General features: G+C 41.7%; 1 protein-coding gene across 1 annotated transcript in view; it reads right to left on the bottom strand.

Annotated features, from left to right (window-relative positions):
• The window catches only part of galnt9 (polypeptide N-acetylgalactosaminyltransferase 9), a 100,031-nt gene extending 84,492 nt beyond the window's left edge, over nt 1-15,539 (bottom strand). Inside the window, exon 1 of the mRNA XM_063194421.1 lies at nt 15,296-15,539. Within this exon, the coding sequence (XP_063050491.1) occupies nt 15,296-15,539 (244 nt within the window). The remainder of the gene's footprint in view (nt 1-15,295) is intronic.
• Between the last annotated feature and the right edge of the window lie 2,510 nt (nt 15,540-18,049).

Raw genomic sequence — 18,049 nt, forward strand, 5'->3', positions numbered from 1 at the left:
TGATAATATTGTAAGAAGGTATCGAATATAATTATATAATAATTATTATAATCCTCATCAATCAATATAATCATACTCATGTTTCTATGGATTGAATACACGATTCAATCAAATACAATCCTCTAAATATGCTCTAATCCTGTAGCCTCTTTGTGCAGATGGGGTCACCGGTGGGCCTATTCACTATTTGCTGAAAATACTAAACTATAACAACATTGCTATGACATTACCAAGAGCCTTAAGTAAGTAACATTAAGACATAGCCTGTACAATTTTGGTGACAGTAAGGTTATAACAGCTGTCCGCTAAGGGGTTAAATATGATGTATTAATATGCCACAACTTCAGGTTATAGTTCAACATTCACTATGGGTCACAACATTCTTCATCTCTGGATTTGGACAGTAAACATTTAACATTGTGGCGTCAGTTCAACACTTAAAGACTAAAAATCAACTCTTAAAGTGTTGGTTTACCACAGCAAAATGTACTGTGTGCCATTCCAATAGTCTCTATGGGTCATCACTATATTCTGCATCCCTGGAGTTGGGCAGTATCTGACAGCTTTAGTTAGTGTTGTGCTTTAGTCTCCCTGCTCCCCTCTCCACGGCAGTTCCTCAGTGCTGGCCTCCAGCCTCTTGGAAGACCTCCATGGCTCTGAGGTCACCAGGAAATGTTTATGTGCACAACTTGCTATTCTACGTCCAATTTGAACATGTATTCTTTCTGGCAGAGCCAACAAGCTCCAAGCTCCTGCAACCCCCCACCCCCCACCCACACACACACACACACACACACACACACACACACACACACACACACACACACACACACACACACACACACACACACACACACACACAGTTCAATCCAAATGCACCCAACCACAATTCAACCACTACTGTGCATCACAAGACCAGAGCTTGCCAGTTTGTTTTTTGTTGGTACGGCCTGCTCTCTTGGAGAGGAAATCAAGGCAATTAAAGCCTCCCTCTGCATTTTGATCTGATACATTGTTTGAAGATAAGCACAGCCTTCTTTTCTACGCTATAGGAATTACTCGTGAGACATGCTAATGTTTGTTTTTTTTCCCTTCACACTAAACTGTAGGCAAATTGTTTCGATGTTTCGACAGTCGCAACTGCTGCCTTCATCTGCAACGTTTATCGGGTAGTCTACCATTTAACACAGCTCAAAGAAGTAAGGCCAGGTGTGCAAAAAAAACAACCTTTACGTTATCTAAAAACCTTGAAATTCATGTCTCCTTTAGACAGTAGATTAGCTTTTTATTTGAGGTCATACACATGAACACACACTTTCAGCACATTTTTTACTCTCCCTCAATAAGATCGCACTCTGCGGAGGCCAGATTTACGGCCCACTTTAATCCTTCCACTTTTCATCAGATGCTAACACGGGTGATTCATGGCGGAGGTCCTTTGTTCTTTTTGTTAAGGTCCTACTACATCATCAAAAGCATTGCGTTTTTTTGCCAAGGAAAGCCAGTAAAATGAGACTTCTACCCTAATTGATGCTCAGCAAGCTACACTCTGCAGGCTAGTGCATGGTGACAAAGATTCATTCGTTCACTTATTCATTCAGTCAACCATTCCCTCATATGCCTGGCTGGTTGGTTGGTTAGTTCATTCATTCATTCATTCTGTCTTTCTTTCTGTCTTTCTTTCTTTCATTCATTCATTCATTCATTCATTCATTCATTCATTCATTAATTCTTTCATTCTTTCTTTCTTTCTTTCATTCTTTCTTTCTTTCTTTCTTTCTTTCTTTCTTTCTTTCACACTCCATTCAGTCCAAGCCTCGATGGTAGCTACAAATCGTCATCCATTCATTCATTCCATTTTTGGTTTTAAAAAAGGAGATGGAACGAGACCTTCATTTTTGATGTTCAGTAGTAGCAGCTACAGTAGGCTACCCTCAATTCCGTTCCAGGCTGCAGGGCTGGCTAAAAAGCGGTAATCATCACAGCATTGTGCTCAGGCACACGTATGTGATTTTCAGACATCATTATGACATCATCCCTCCCCACTTCCTCAATGCTCTCTAATTGCTGTTGTGAGTGGAATGAACTCAAAGGTGTTGCAGCATTTTCACAACGCAGTGGTGGAAACACAGCGGACACTTTTTATTTCCTTTACAAACAAACTCAAAGGATATTAAATAAATAAAAATTAAACAAAATGAAATGTGATGATGGTTGACATGGTGATTCATGCCTGCAATCTGGTGTCGCTGTGCCTTGGTGCTGTTTGGCGTCTTCTCTGGGCAGAAGCTGCATCTCTGAGGCTGCAGGAAAGGGGAACGTCCCCACTTGCTAATGCAAGGAGCCACACCAGTCAGCACGCTCATTATTTTAATAGGCGGCTCGGATACCTGTCCTTGAACGAGGTAGAGTAAACACACACACATGCACACACACACACACACACACACACACACACACACACACACACACACACACACACACACACACACACACACACACACACACACACACACACACACACACACACACACACAAATAAGCACACATGCACAACGCGCATGCATGCACACACACACACCTACACCCACTCATGTGAGCTCTCACAAACACACACACACACACACACACACACACACACACACACACACACTGAGTCGTGGTCAGCGGGTGTGTTTGTGCTGACAGCACCATGTTTCCACACACACACACTGTGCGATACAAACTAAATTACACATTAGAGGATGATTGTGGCAACCGCAGAGTGGGCAGTAAAGTAATGCTGCGTATGCATGGTGCATGTGTATGACTATGCTGCGTATGCATTGCGTACTGCATGTGTATGACTATGCATAGCGAGAGATGTGGTCATGCTGGCGCGCTGGCTTGGCTGCCTGCCGTTGATCCGCAGAGACCTTCATTTATATTTCGCTTAGCTTCAAGGACGGTATCAGCAAAACTCATGTGGCATGTGGATTTCTAAATGGACACGTGTTAAAGGTCTTGGGTGTGAACAGGGTGTTTTTTTTTCTCCAGGTGAGTGAATCAAGTATGTGTCAGTAATCATTTCAGTTGGGACTAGGGGTGTAAATAATAATAGAAATGTATCGATATATCGCGATATAATCTGACATTTAAATCGAATCCCATCGTATCCTGATTTATCGAAAATAATTGAATCGCTGGCCCCTGCCCAATGCCCTAGCTCCATAACATAATAGAAGTGGAAAAGTAATTGGAAAAAAGTGAAGTAGAATCGTATTGTATCCTATCGTGGGGCATTCTTAAGTATGGAAAATAACCGAATCGCATCGAATAATAAGATATTGATATCGAATCGTATCGTCCTGGAGTCTGTGATTTACACCCCTAGTCCGGCGGATTAGACACACAAAAGGGCCTAATCGTGCACTTTTGAGTAAAAGCATGAAAATTGGTACATATGTCCTTCTCCATATGCTGATTAATATTAGCGTTGGAGGCGTCGCGAAAAATGAAGAATTTTCAAGATGGCCGCCAAATCCAATATGGCCAACCCAAATTAATGAAACTACCTGACACGTTGTTGTAAAAGCATGAAAATTGGTACATATATCCTTCTTGATATGCTGATTAATATTGGCATTGGAGGCGTTGCGAAAAATTATGAATTTTCAAGATGGCCGCCATATCCTATATGGCCAACCCATATTAATGAAACTACCTGATACTTTGTAGTAAAGGCCTGAAAATTGGTACACATGTCCTTCTTAATATGCTGATCAATGTTATCGTTGGAGGCGCCGTGAAAAATGCTGTATTTTCAAGATGGCCACCACATCCAATATGGCCAAACCATTTTAATGAAGCTACCTGATACTTTGTTGTAAAAACATGCAAATGGGTGCCCAGTTACTTCTTTATATTCTGATTAAATAAAAGAAATGGAGGCATTGGAAGAAAGTATAATTTTCAAAATGGCCGCCAAATCAAATCTGGCCAACCTATATTAATGAAACCATTGATGAATTTAACACCCACTTTGTAGTAAAAGCATGAAAAATGGTACACATTTACCTCTTGATATGCTGATTAATATTTGAAATGGAGGCATAGCAAATAAAACCAGAAATGTTCAAGATGGCCACCAAAATCAAATAACCAACCCATATTAATTAATCCTCTAGGCACATTGTGGGATATACAGTACCTCCAGAAGTTAGTGACGACTGCATAGGCCTTGTGTTTAATATGCCTCTCATGACTACAAATTCAAAAGGGACAAGATTTCAAGGTTGCTAGGAAGTTCAATTGATTTTTCAATTCATGCACATGGTTAAGACATGGTTAAAAAAAGAAACCAATAATTAATTACTACTTCTAGCTGTACTTCAAGGTTTTCAAACGAACTGCAATCCTGTCCCATGCGTTTTGTATGGGTAAGTCTTGCCTGGTTAACACTAGTTGATCTCATAAGTGAGATACTCTGAAGGCTACATATGCAATTTCTCATAGGAAAGGTGTGGTTTAAAATTGCCCATGGACGTTAATTGGGTGTTACAAATGTTTCATTTGGCATATGCATAGCCCAAAGCCAATCGTGTCAGTTGTATCTTTACAAACAAACTGCAGTCGTCGCCTTTCCACCCCTCCCCAGACCCTTCCCAAGACCAAGATCTAGTACTTTGCTGAGGGATGGAATCCATGCTCTCTTTCAGATCAGAGCGATTGTGCAAAGCAGCATGGGATTCCCCAGGTTGTGGTATATCCTATGGCCAACATCAATCAAACTGCCAACAATGCCTAATTTAAAGATACACATAAATGGTGAATGGCACAGTTGGTGCAAAGTCAACTCAGGGTATGTAAATTTGAGTAACCTTGAGTGAAATTTTACTTGGACAGTATTAGGATTCATTTTTTGGCTATAATAATGGTGTGCAAGATTTGGCTTATGGTGAACCCCCATTTCTGTATTTGTAGTTCAAGGTATGCAAACTATGCATCATATACAAGGTGAAGTTGATAAGATTTGATTTAACCCCCATGTTGAGGGGGGACAAGATTTTGTTTTGTTACCTACAGTACTTGAGTGAAGGTTGTGCACATTTATTTCAATGATAAATGGCTCAAATCCTTTGAAAATGTGACTAAAATATTTATTGACTCATCAAAGACTACAAATATGTTTCTACTACAAGTACAGAGAAATGTATACTGAGATAAATATAGGATATTTTATGCCCATTTATACATCTATGGGTTGGCCATATTTGATGTGGGGCCATCTTGAAAATTCTTTTTATTTTTTGATGATGTTAATACAATAAAAAGATACATGTGTTTTCATGCTTTCACTGCAAATTGTGCCCTGGTTTCACTAATACAACACAATATGTAACCACNATATATATATATATATATATATATATATTTATATATATATATATATATAACATTAGTAGGCTAGGGTTTGATGTTTCGAAATTAGGTTATGTTAGGCACTTCCAGAGTTATCTTTTTTAGGACTATTACTTGTGTCTGTGTGTGTGTCTGTGTGCGTGCACGCACTTCTCACGTGAACCCTTCTACATTATTATACATATCAATAAGTATATGTGTGCTGATTGCATGCTCCTGCTACAAAGTGCATGGTGGTTTCACTAATATGGGTCAAACATGTTTGATTTGTCTGGAAAATTCTGATTTTTTTTCATACCTCCATTCCTAATATTAATCTGCACATAAAGATGTAACTGTGTAGGCTACCAATTATCATGCTTTTACCACAAAGTGCCCGGTAGTTAATGTGGGTTGGCCATTTTGAAAATTCTGTGTTTTACACATCTAATATTAATCAGCTGAAAAAGGAAATGTGTAAGCATTTTTATGCTTTTACTACGTGCATAATGGATTCACTCATCTGCTATACAATTCCTGTTATATGGGTCGGCCATATTTCATTTGGTGGCCATTTTGAACATTTCAATTTTGGTTTTACGCAACAATTCCATTTCTAACATTAATAGGTACATCATAGAGTATGTATTTACCAAATTTCAGGCATTTATGACGCAGTGCAGGATGGTTTCTCACTAATATGGGTTGACCATATTGGATTTGGCGGCCATCTTGAAAATACAGCATTTTTCACGACGCCTCCAATGATAACATTGATCAGCATTTTAAGAAGGACATGTGTACCAATTTCCAGGCCTTCACTACAAAGTGTCAAGTAGTTTCGTTAATATGGGTTGGCCGGATTGGATTCGGCGGCCATCTTGAAAATTTATAATTTTTCGCTACGCCTCCAATGCTAATATTAATCAGCATATCAAGAAGGATATATGTACCATTTTTCATGCTTTTACAACAACGTGTCAAGTAGTTTCATTAATTTGGGTTGGCCATATTGGATTTGGCGGCCATCTTGAAAATTCTTCATTTTTCGCGACGCCTCCAACGCTAATATTAATAAGCATAGGAAGAGGTATATGTGTACCAATTTTCATGCTTTTACTCAAAAGTGCATGATCAATTCACCAATCCGCTGGACTAACCCCTAGTTGGGACAAAAAAAAAAACCTTTGAGTTTCATGTGTCAGCTGGCCCAACAAAGAGCCATAAAGAGACGGGCAAATGGCTGCAAACGTCTGTCCTTGACTCGAGCCACAAACACAAACTGAGCATCTTTGAAGAGGAGCAGAGAATCCGGAAAGGATCCTAGAGCTATTTCCCGTTTCCCTCTGAACTGTTCACAGCCTGCTCTTACCCAGAATATGGGGGGACATAAAGGGAGGCGGATAGAGAGAACAGCCCTGTGCCCTCAGGTTGATGTGATGTGCCGCCGGCAGATATAGGCCTATATTCTAGCAGCACACACCTGGGAAATGGCTGCACTCCTGCTTTAGTGTCACCTCTGCCCCGCTCACGCTGAAGCTTGCATCTGGACGCCGTTTAACCCTCCTGTTACCCTCAAATTTGGGAACATCCGTGATCCTTGGGGTCAATTTGACCCCAACCACTTAAATGTCTACAAAATCAGTAGAAAACAACACTTTGGCACATGCTTATGTCTCAGATATGTATTATTGCTCTGTTGGTGACATGAAAAGTCCTTTAAATATATCCTAGCACCCCCACACATAGCCCACACACCAAAAAAACTTAATCCATGACAAGGCGAAAATTAGACAAAATAGCAATAAAATGTCATTAATTGGTCTAAAAACACATGGGCACATATCATTGAAATTTTAGTGGCTCCATATACTCCCTAAATATGAATTTCTATTACTTATAACATTTGAAAAGAAAAAACAAATTTGATTATCAAGGATATTATCTATCGATTACCGTGTGGGTCAATTTGACGATGAAAGAAAAAGACGTTTTCCCAAACATTCAGAAGGTTTTTAAGTCCAACAATCATTTTCCTTGAATGTTTGAATGTGTATTTATAACACAAGTATAATAGTTAGGTAAGAACATGGATACATTGCCAACCAAGAGTTTCAGGAACATCATAGAGAGTCATTGTTTTCTACATTATTTCTACGCTTGAATTTGTGTGCACATAAGGAAAAAAGCATGAGGAGCATAAAAAAACTTGTATGTTTACTTCTATTCACTATGTATGCCCACTGGAGAACTTGTGGTATGGACGTCAATGTGTATGTCCTTCACAAAAGTTACAGCTGTTGCTGTTCTTGCCTTCTCTATGTCAGGTAGCAGCAGTTTATAACCAATGCTGCAGACAACTATGTCAATTTGGAACACCATACTGAATAGAGGAGAAGAATATCACCATTATATCTCTCAACATAGCAACCAACCTTGAGATCGCATCCATCTAAAGAAGTACAATGGCTTGTCACCATCAGAACAGTCCATTTCAATATTTGAATCACAACCATAAAGCTTCTCTTCAAATATACCATCACTTATAATTATGCATGCTGGGCACAGAACAACATGCACAGCAATGCTGACTGTATGTGATCCATCTTATGCTAGTGTGTGTGTGTGTGTAGTGGGAGGGTACAAAAGTAGCTCCGGGGTACAGGGCTGGGGGGGTAGGGGGGTTGCTGTGGTGGGTGCCATGATGGTACTATAGGTGCAACAAGGTTCAGTTGGTAGACTTTCTCAAAATGTCAATGCTGTAGTAGCCACCACTGCCCAAAATGTTGCCGTGAATAAGTTTCAGGCCTCCCCCATGTCATTAGTATTTTTTAGTTATCAGGGGCCAAACAAAAGCAAAATGTTCAAAAGAAACATGGCTAAATAGCTTATTTTCAGGTATTTCACATTATCTAAACATAATTTAAAATTTATTTGCAAAATATGGATGTTCCATTTATGTTTTATACACTTGAAACAATTGGGGTCAAATTGACCCCAAGGAACACGGATGTAACCAAAATGTGTACAGCACTTAGGAAAAACATTTTTGTTGAAATTTCACTTTTTTCACATTTATCCCATCTATTTAGGAAAAGTCATCAAAGATGAAGAGGAAGAAATGTGTACTTCATGTATTTTTCAGGTGTTAAACATTGAAAGGGGTCAAATAGACCCCAAGGATAACAGGAGGGTTAAGGAAAAGAGAATGAACACAAGAAGAACAAAAAATCCAAGAAAAAAAGTATGTGTTGTTGTTCAGTGACAGAGGGATCTATTTGGCTGTAGTTTTTGAACACAGACCTCAACAGTGTCAACAACAGACCTCCAACACACTCAAACCTCAAAAAAGAAATCAAATGGGATGACTGACAGACTGGCCGAGTTGCAGGTAGAGTAGATGTGCACATTTCTGGATCAGGGAGAAGATCATGGTATAGAGAAAGAAATGTAATTTCAATTTCCTTGTATGACCTGTGCATATGAAGAAACTGACAATAAAAGCTGACTTGACTTGACTTGAGAAGTGAAGTATGGGTAGGGTGGCCATACTCACGCATCACAGGCAGCAATGGCTGGACCCAGGCTAATATATATTTTTAATTATCATCCACAGGAACCGGCTTTGTATTGAATGCATCCAATGTTTAGTCAGAGAAAATGTAAACATATTGTTTATAAAAAAGCTGACCATGAGGCCCTGCCGTGGCCAAACGATAGGGCATTCGTCTACCATGCGGCTGACCCGGGTTCGATTCCCGGGCCGGGTTCTTTGCTGGCCCTTCGTCTCTCTCTCTCTCCACTGGCTTCCTGTCACCACCTTCACTGTCCTATCATAAATAAAGTCAAAAAGACCAGAAAAAAAGAAAGAAAAGCTGAGCATGAACGGGTTATCTGTTTGTAGGTAACACCAACTAAATGCCTCGTTCTCCATCAGACAAACACCACAGAAGTAGGAGCATTATCGACTTTCTTCCTGCACACAACTGTCACACTTAACATCGAAAATAGCCTCCACTAGCCAGGGGCTGAATATAACCCAAGGTTGTTATTCTTCCGGCTGACAAAAGACCTGCCTCCTTTAATTGGGAGGAAGACTCTGTGATTTAATGGTGGCAATTGAAGACGGAGTCACCTTCACAGCACGATGCCTGACCACGTCAGTAAGTAACTCTCAGAGAAGATTAGCACTTTCCTCCATGCAGACTCGTATAACACAAAATGATCTGTGTGCCTCGGCTTCTTTCCCTCCTGGGTCTCTGCTCTTTAGCTCTTGGCAGAGCAGGCGTCTTGTATTTACACGGGCACCCTTCTAATCAACTTTTTATCATTCACAGCAAGAAACGTAGAAATGAAAAAGAAGCACAGGGGAAATTTGAGTAAGGCATACATTGTGTGCTGACTGACTGATAAAAAAGATAGACTTTGCATCAGCCATTATGGGAAAGCCATTTACCTATATATGAATGGTAGGGCTTTGGGAGATAACAAGGGTTCCCGTTGATCCGCTGATACTAAACTATTGACATATTTCTTGATAAGTCATGTTACACTTTAAGTGTAAACTAATAAGATTATTCAGAAGAGGGCACAAGGTAAAACCGGCTGAAAAGTGCTTTGCAAGTTTACGTTGTGTGTACAATACATGTAGCAAACTACTTTGTGTCTTCAACTGAGTGAGGCTTGTAAACATCTGTGTTTATTTTACTTTACTTTAGGTGACGTACAGTATGCCTTGTTCCTATGCACGAGTACAGGCCTAGGTATAAGGTTGAGGTTGTTTGTAACATTGATATAAAATGACAATAAGACATCAAATTGTCATTATCTGTTGATAATGAAGTAATGTCAAGTAGCCCACAAATGAGTGGTGTTAACCACACATTAACATACATACAACCAGTGTTGGTTAGCATGTATATGAACAATCAACAATCTATGGAACTAGAGACGTGACTGCAGGTAGGCCTATCTAAATATATCAACATGAATATCTGTATCTATATCTATATTTACATCTTAATCAATATATATTCGCTTGACCAGCCGGACCAAACAGGTATACAACCAATCTTTCACTCACAATAACCATACATGTCTTTTAAGACAAATTCAGATAACACGTCAGTCCTCGGACAGTGTAAAACTGCATTATTATTGCCTCAAGACCCTAAGGGGTCTTACACACCAGGGCGGTAAAGCGTCGCGGAACGGCCGCGTGATTTACCGGCGTCGGTGAAAATACATTGAAACATATCTGTCCTTACACACCAACCGGCGGTAGTCGAGCGTCAGCGGCGCTCCGCGCCGCGCTGCATTTGGAAAATAGAACTCGAGCGTATTTTTCACGCCGGCAACCGGCGGTGTCTCATTCAAATGAATGGCAGAGTAGCATGCTAGCTTTGGCTGTGGGGAGGTGTTTTGAACAGGACTAGCCACGCACGCCGACGATGTCAATGTGAAAGGCAGAAAAAAACACGCCGGCCAAAACTAAGCAGAAAGACCGCGTTCGTCCTGCGACCGTTCCGTTCCGCCTTGGTATGTTTTGGCCCTTACAGCCTTTCATGCATGATGCAGAGTAGACACACACGAGTTGGAGGGAAAAAAAGTTTCTAGAAAGAACCGTGCTGTCTGCCACATGACATATTTTGAAAATATATTTCCTCACAGGCTATTATCCTCTAGCAATTTGAAGCTTGCTGAAGCTGTTTTTTTGTGGTAGGCTACAGTACGCTCTCCCTCTTGACACCCACTGACATATAAAATCAGCATTGCTGAGTTGCGTTATTAAAGCTTTTGCTGAGTAAACACTGAGCTGAAATCTGTCAGCCTATGTTATGCATTACATTAATTAATTCCACCCATGTCATGTTGCCATTGCATTCACCAAAGCAAAACTGACAGACTGTGCAAGCAGTAGGCCTAGGCTTACAGTATACAGTACATATGGCTCACAGTTGGGTCGCTCTGAATCATCACTTCACAATTCTCAAGAGCATCTGACTCTTTTTGTTGTTGCAATACTGAAGTCCAAACCCCTGGTCTCGTCAGCAAGCACTTCATATCACAGGGCATGAGTCCAAAGCTATATACCGTGCCTCTTAGCTCTGCAAAAATCATCTCACTGAGGTTTGGCTAATTGAGGTGACTTTTGCAAATAGCAAAAAATAGAGGCTGCTGAAACGTAAACATCTTTAGAGCACAATTTTGCTGATGCAAAGAAGAAAAAAAGAGATAATGTGATTTTTTTCAAAACAAACTTTTCTGATCTTTCCATCACACCAAAAGTTGTGAGAATTTTGTTGATGCACACAGAAAACTCAGCGACTGCAAAAGTCTTTCAGCAACTCTGCCTTCCCCATAGGGCGTATAGGGACATTGTGCTAGTAGTGTTAAAGGCTCAACCACCCAACGGATTACATGCACACCTTACAGCCTCTCTCATACAGATGTCTGCCAGAATAAAAGCCAGCACCAGCATCATTGACATGCAGGGAATATTCCGATTTTAAATGGAATGCTACTAGTGTTTCGTTTGCACACGAGTCATGTTAACTTTTTATTCATTGTGAACGTGGCCGTATTCGAGAAATACTCCGGTGGTACGCCTCTCCACACATACACGTACTGTAAACAGAATATTCCAGAGCTTGTTTTAAGTCAAATACTGACAATATTCCATTCTAAAACGGAATGCTCTTGGCATGTAACTGCACTCATAATCAGGGATTCCTCTCATCTGGCGAACAGACTTCCACGCCTCCTCTCCAGGAGCCTAAAGACTAAAACCAGCAGGTTCAGGTTCAGGAACATAAAGTAGATGTATAACGTTCATTATGTCTAACTGTTTAATCAATTCTTAGGATTTTCTTAACAGCTTTATCAATATCAGCTGATTTTTGAAGCACGTCACACATCAACATCCATGTGACCCTTTGATGAAGACGGAAGTCTCATCATCGAAACATTTCAGGTAAAAGATAAAAACGTTGACATATCTGAAACAAAAGAAAATCTTGAATAGGTTCAGGAACAGATTCTCCCCCACTGCGGTTCCTCTACTGAATACTGTCCAGAGATGATGTTCCCCACCCTTCCATTCATACCCTACCATCCATCCACACCACTACACCAGCAGCTGATCACTGCACTCATCTTCAAGTAACAACCTGCATTTTCTTTATAGTGCATCTGGTTATACAGGATATTGTGCACCTGCTCAGTACACCTGATCATAATACAGCCATGCCCGTTCTGCTTTCACTGTCCTTCCTGCACATTTTGCTCCCATAACATATTTGTACAAAACGCAAATAGTTTTTCGACATTAATCTGAACATAATGCACATTCATAACCTAAAACCTAAAATCTAACCTAAAAAAGATGACAACACAATGTTTTGACTCCCCCCCCCCTCTCTCTCTGTAAGCCTATCTGAAAAAATACACCTCAAGAGCAATAGTCCCCTTCAGTTAAGGGGTCTTTGGAAAAAGTTGTAGCCTCTTACTGCAGATGGGCCCGTCAACGGGCCTACAGTATTCACTCTTTACTGAAATCATTATATGATAATAATAACATTGCTATGACAATGCAGAGAGTCTTAGGTAACCGATTAATACTTGCCCATTTCCATTTCAGTGACAATAACGTTATAACAGAGGCTGTGCACTAAGGTGTTAATACTTTACCTACTTACTCCTTGCTCAGGAAACCTAAACATTTTTTTAATTTTGTTGTTTGGGTCTTTTTCGACTTTCTTTGACAGGACAGTGTGAGAGGTGGACAGAAAGCGAATTGGGAGAAAGACGGGGATGGGTCGACAAAGGACCCGTGCCGGGAATAGAACCCGGGTCAGCCGCATGGCAGACGAGTGCCCTACCGGTTGGCTATGGCAGGGCCGGAAACAGTTTAATTCTATGTATAGAAACGAGCAGTTTTGCTGTCAGGGAGTAAGAAAAATCTAGATTCGGAACTGTAGCACAGATTGAAAGGAAACGTAAGGATAAATAAAAAATATTTTTTTCCCTTGTCGCAAAACAGCACCTGCTAAATTGGTTACTGTCGTCTGGGTAAGAAAACAAGGAACTGGGAACGGTGCTCGACGTGTAAGATGGTTAAAGTCGCTTTATATGCCAATGGTGTGCTGGCAGAAATGGGCGTACAGATTTCATTGCCATTTATAGACCAAATGGCTTGGTGTCCGATTGCTTGAATAGTGCCGAAACATCACAGTTACATCATGCAAGCTCTTTTGTGTTATATAAAGCAGTCTATTGAAGTTGCTATTATCTGAGTTATTTTGAGGGGAGTAATAAAGCATTTGTCAGTGTCTACAGCTCGTAGACAGAAGACGAATTCAGCTGATTTACAATGCAATTAACACAATACACATCATTTAATAACAAAACAATCCCACTGCCAATAGGGCTGTGTGTGTGTGTGTGTGTGTGTGTGTGTGTGTGTGTGTGTGTGTGTGTGTGTGTGTGTGTGTGTGTGTGTTTGTGTATGTGTGTGTGTGTGTGTCAGTAAGAGTGTGTGTGTGTGTGAGAGAGACAGACAGACAGACAGAGAGAGTGAGAGAGAACGTGTGTGTGTGTGTGTGTGTTTGAGTGTGTATGTGTATGTGCGTGTGTGTGCATGCTTGTGTGTGCACGTGCATGTGTGTGTGTGTGTGCGTGCGTCCGTGCGTGTGTGTGCATGTGTGTACGTCCATGCGTATGCGTGCATGCGTGCGTGTGTGTATGTGTGTGTGGAGTAGACAAAGAGCTGGCTGGTGACAGCTAAATTAATTCTCTAAAGTTGAGTCCTTCAGGGGGAAATGTGCATAGACGCTCCCAAAGCCTGAAAAGCTCTCAGGACGAGTGGATGCATTAGAGACTTTTTGTGTGTGTGTATGTACTGTACTGTATCTGTGTGTGTGTGTGTGTGTGTGTGTGTGTGTGTGTGTGTGTGTGTGTGTGTGTGTGTGTGTGTGTGTGTGTGTGTGTGTGTGTGTGTGCGCGCGCGCACGTGTGCGTGTGCGTTCGCTTGTGCGTGCGTGCATGTGTGTAAACCAGGCAGTGCCTCCTGGCTTTCCTCCAAACGAAAGGGGTAATTCAACCTGACAGAGTGACCTCCTTCATATACAAATGATGCGGGTCCCGCTGAATAATAATAAGATCAAATGAAAACACACTGAAAGAGCGTACACTCCGGAGCCCTCCGGCAACCTGCCCTTGACCACTTGGAGAAGAGTAGAGAGGTGGGGGGAAGAGAGAGCGAGCGCGCAGGAGCGCAGTTTGCTACTGTGAAGTCAGATCACTGAATATGTTCTCTCTTTTTTTTTACTAGGACTTCTGTAGCGGTGGCCACATTACCATAAAACTCTCGCTCTACTGTGTAACCTTAACCAGCCCAAAACAGAGGTAACATCTGGACCTTTTAAACATGCCCATGGAGGTGATCAATGTTTCATAAATGCAGGCACTATTCTGAATGGGATGAGAGCAAACAAATGAATATTTGATTTTGACTATGTGATATACTGAATCTACATTTCTGTTCTTGCTATGTGCTATCCGTCAGTGTCCACAGACAGTGCTTTGGAGTGAAACAGCCTATAGAGCATTTTCTCTACATGGATGCATGACTGTCTACAGATGACCTGTAAACTGTATCTGACACCTAACAGATGTCTGTGGCACTTCAGACAATGATATAATGGCTCTCTGCATTATAAATGATAGTGTGTGTTGTGACGGACCTTATGAGTTTATTACATGCAAGGGGTAGATCTTAACCACATTCGCTGGCTGTGTAGTGCTTATTTATATGTGTACCAGCACATTTATACATGAAGAGACCATCTGACTCAAGTTTTAAAAGCACCATGTGCAAACAGTGCAGATGTTGATAGAGATGGAATGGGCTTCTTACCGTTCAACTGATTGTACACCACGTCTTCAAGTCTCTCCAGTCTCTGCAGGATCGACTGCCTGTCCACCAAGTTCGTAACAACTTTGCCATTTCTGGCCCTTAACCTCTGGTCCGAAATGCGTCCGACTTGGACGAGCTCTTCGGAGCGGTCTTGGATCCGGCAGTAGACGGAGAACAAGATGATACCGACAAACACCAGAATGTTGACCGTCAGCAAAGTTTTGATTTTGCGTGCCACAGCCATAAGAGCCCTCTACAGCAGCAAGGCTGACGCAGTCAAAGCAGACAACAACAACAATTATCCATTCAGGGAAACCGATGTCCAGCGAGGAGGAGTGAGGATATGATTGCACTGATCACCACTCGGGTCCCGAAACAGCGGGAGCTATCCTTTCAGCACCACACTTTTGGGACGGTCGGTTCAGGATGTTTTGGCATGCAGACTCCCGATTTCCGATAAGCAACGAAGCACTCCTAAGTTGTCCGGTGTTGTGATATAACGGCGACTGTAGCCTATGCTAGGTAGGATTGGACTTTGTGCTAAATGTTTTTAAGAAACCTCATGATGATCGCATTTATCGCGCTGTCTACTCTATGGTCGGAGCGCGAGCTGCAGCCGGTCAAAACACACAAACAAATGCCCCGCTATGTTGCTACCTCAGCCACAAATCCTCGCAGCTCCACACAATTTGGAACAGCGAGAGTGTCTTCGTATTTTTCAACACACATCAGCTCGTTTGCAAGGGCTCGTTGTCAGGCTTCCCTAAGATGATACAGTCCACTCGCAGAGAGCATCCCTTGTGTAGCGGTGACATTCCTTCTTCAAAGGCGTTTGGTCGTACTGAACAAGATTCGCATGTGCATCGAAATGTGGCTCGTTTGTGTCGATAGCCCAAAATAGCCCAGGACACAGCCTTGCATCACGCCATATGGCCGGTCTCGGACACCGGGCAAAAGTGGAGCGGAATTCAAACAAACGAACACTCAGTCGGATGATGCTAGCCGTGTCCGCGGCGCTTTCTGCATGGTGAACAAGAAAATCTTCCTCTCTGGCTTGCTCACATGCTTTCCCTCATCCCTCCCCTCGCCCTCTCTCTCTTTCTCTCCTTCTCTCAGAGCTCTGACGTTGTGAGGTACATTCATAAATATTCAATGACTGTTTTGTGGGCAAGACTGAATAACATAATAAGGTATTTTTTTCAGATATCGCTCATTTAGGCGTATTGAATAAGTGGTATTTTTATATTCACGCATTTGATTATAAAGTGACGAAGGTCAAGGGGTTAAATTGCATGGCCTTGTGTTGTTTTCACTTGACCAACCACCACTGGCTTCTTATTAGACATCCAAATGACCTCCATGGCCTTTGTTATTGTGCATGAAAGTGTTGTACAAACCGTTGAAGAGAAATAATAGGCATGGGCATTTTCTGTCATTGTAATATGCTTGCGTAGGCTCTGCATGACCTGTTCCTACTACTAGGCCTATATTGTTTCTTATAGGCTATATTAAAAAACCTTAACACTGTTTTACAGTGCCTTTTTAGTGTATCTACATGTAGGTCTATCAACATGTAATATTACATATAAACATAGGCTACATAACCCTTTGGTTAGGCCCTGAGGTAGGCTACAGTGAATAATGTTACATGTTGTAGGTTGTTACATTGAATCTTGATGTAACAGGGACAGTAGCCTAAAGTGAAAGTGAAAGCCCACCAGGCAAATTTCCATTGTCATTGTGATAAAACACTCCACAGGACACAGTGTTCACTATACACAACACAATTACATTTATGCCTCATCTGTGCAAGGGGCAGCCCCAAATGGCACCCCAGGGGAGCAGAGCAGCAGCATGGTACCACTGCTCTCTGGGTACCTCAGTCATGGAGGAGCACTGTGGCTACAATAAAGTGGAATCAAAATCCCTTCTCTCCCTTCGGTCCCTGACTGACTCTACATTGAACCAACATGTAGGCCTACATGTATGACCTGACGCTGCTGGTATTTTTCACCTTTGTATCCTCCACAATCGACATGTTGTGAAATTATGCTCCTTATCAAAGATCCTTGCATGACATTTGACGAATAACCTGTCCTCATCTTTACCTTCTGCCACTCACATTGAACTTCTGCCACTCACATTGAACTCGACCTGTGACGCAGCTGAGAACGTCAGGAGAAAACAAATAGCCATAATGTCGACCATACATGGAAAATCCCAGCCGGCGATCTGATTGGCTTATTCGTTCAGGAATGATACTGACTTTCATGAGCCTCAGATGGTTACGTGAAGAAACTGGAACGTCCTTGCGTGCAGTTTGGCGAAACACAAACAGATGGTGTTAGCCTGATTATCATGACTTTCAAATCTCTTCAAGACTTGGTCTGACCAAGACCATAACAACTAACGTTGTTTAACGGCATGGTTTACCCACCTCCATTGATTTGCTACTGGTCTAGGGCAGAAAAGGCTGAGCCGAAGTTTAAACCAAACATTTTCTTAGTCCCAATAGAATGTCTCTGCTTAAACCACGTCACTGCCTTGAACACGCCTCTACCCAGTCCTGCTGGAAATGCTCATAGTTGATTGCTGCCCGACAAAGTGGGTGGAGTTCCCCTGCCAGGGGCAACTCAGAATCTGCCTGAATAAACAGTTTTCCTGAGCTAGTAGCAGAGCCGAAGGTGTTGTGTCACTGCGATGCGAGGGCGGAGCCTGGGTAAGATGGTGTAAGGTTAGGCCTAATAGGCCACC

This window comes from Engraulis encrasicolus, chromosome 3, assembly GCF_034702125.1.
Source record: "Engraulis encrasicolus isolate BLACKSEA-1 chromosome 3, IST_EnEncr_1.0, whole genome shotgun sequence".
In the NCBI taxonomy this organism is placed as follows: domain Eukaryota; kingdom Metazoa; phylum Chordata; class Actinopteri; order Clupeiformes; family Engraulidae; genus Engraulis; species Engraulis encrasicolus.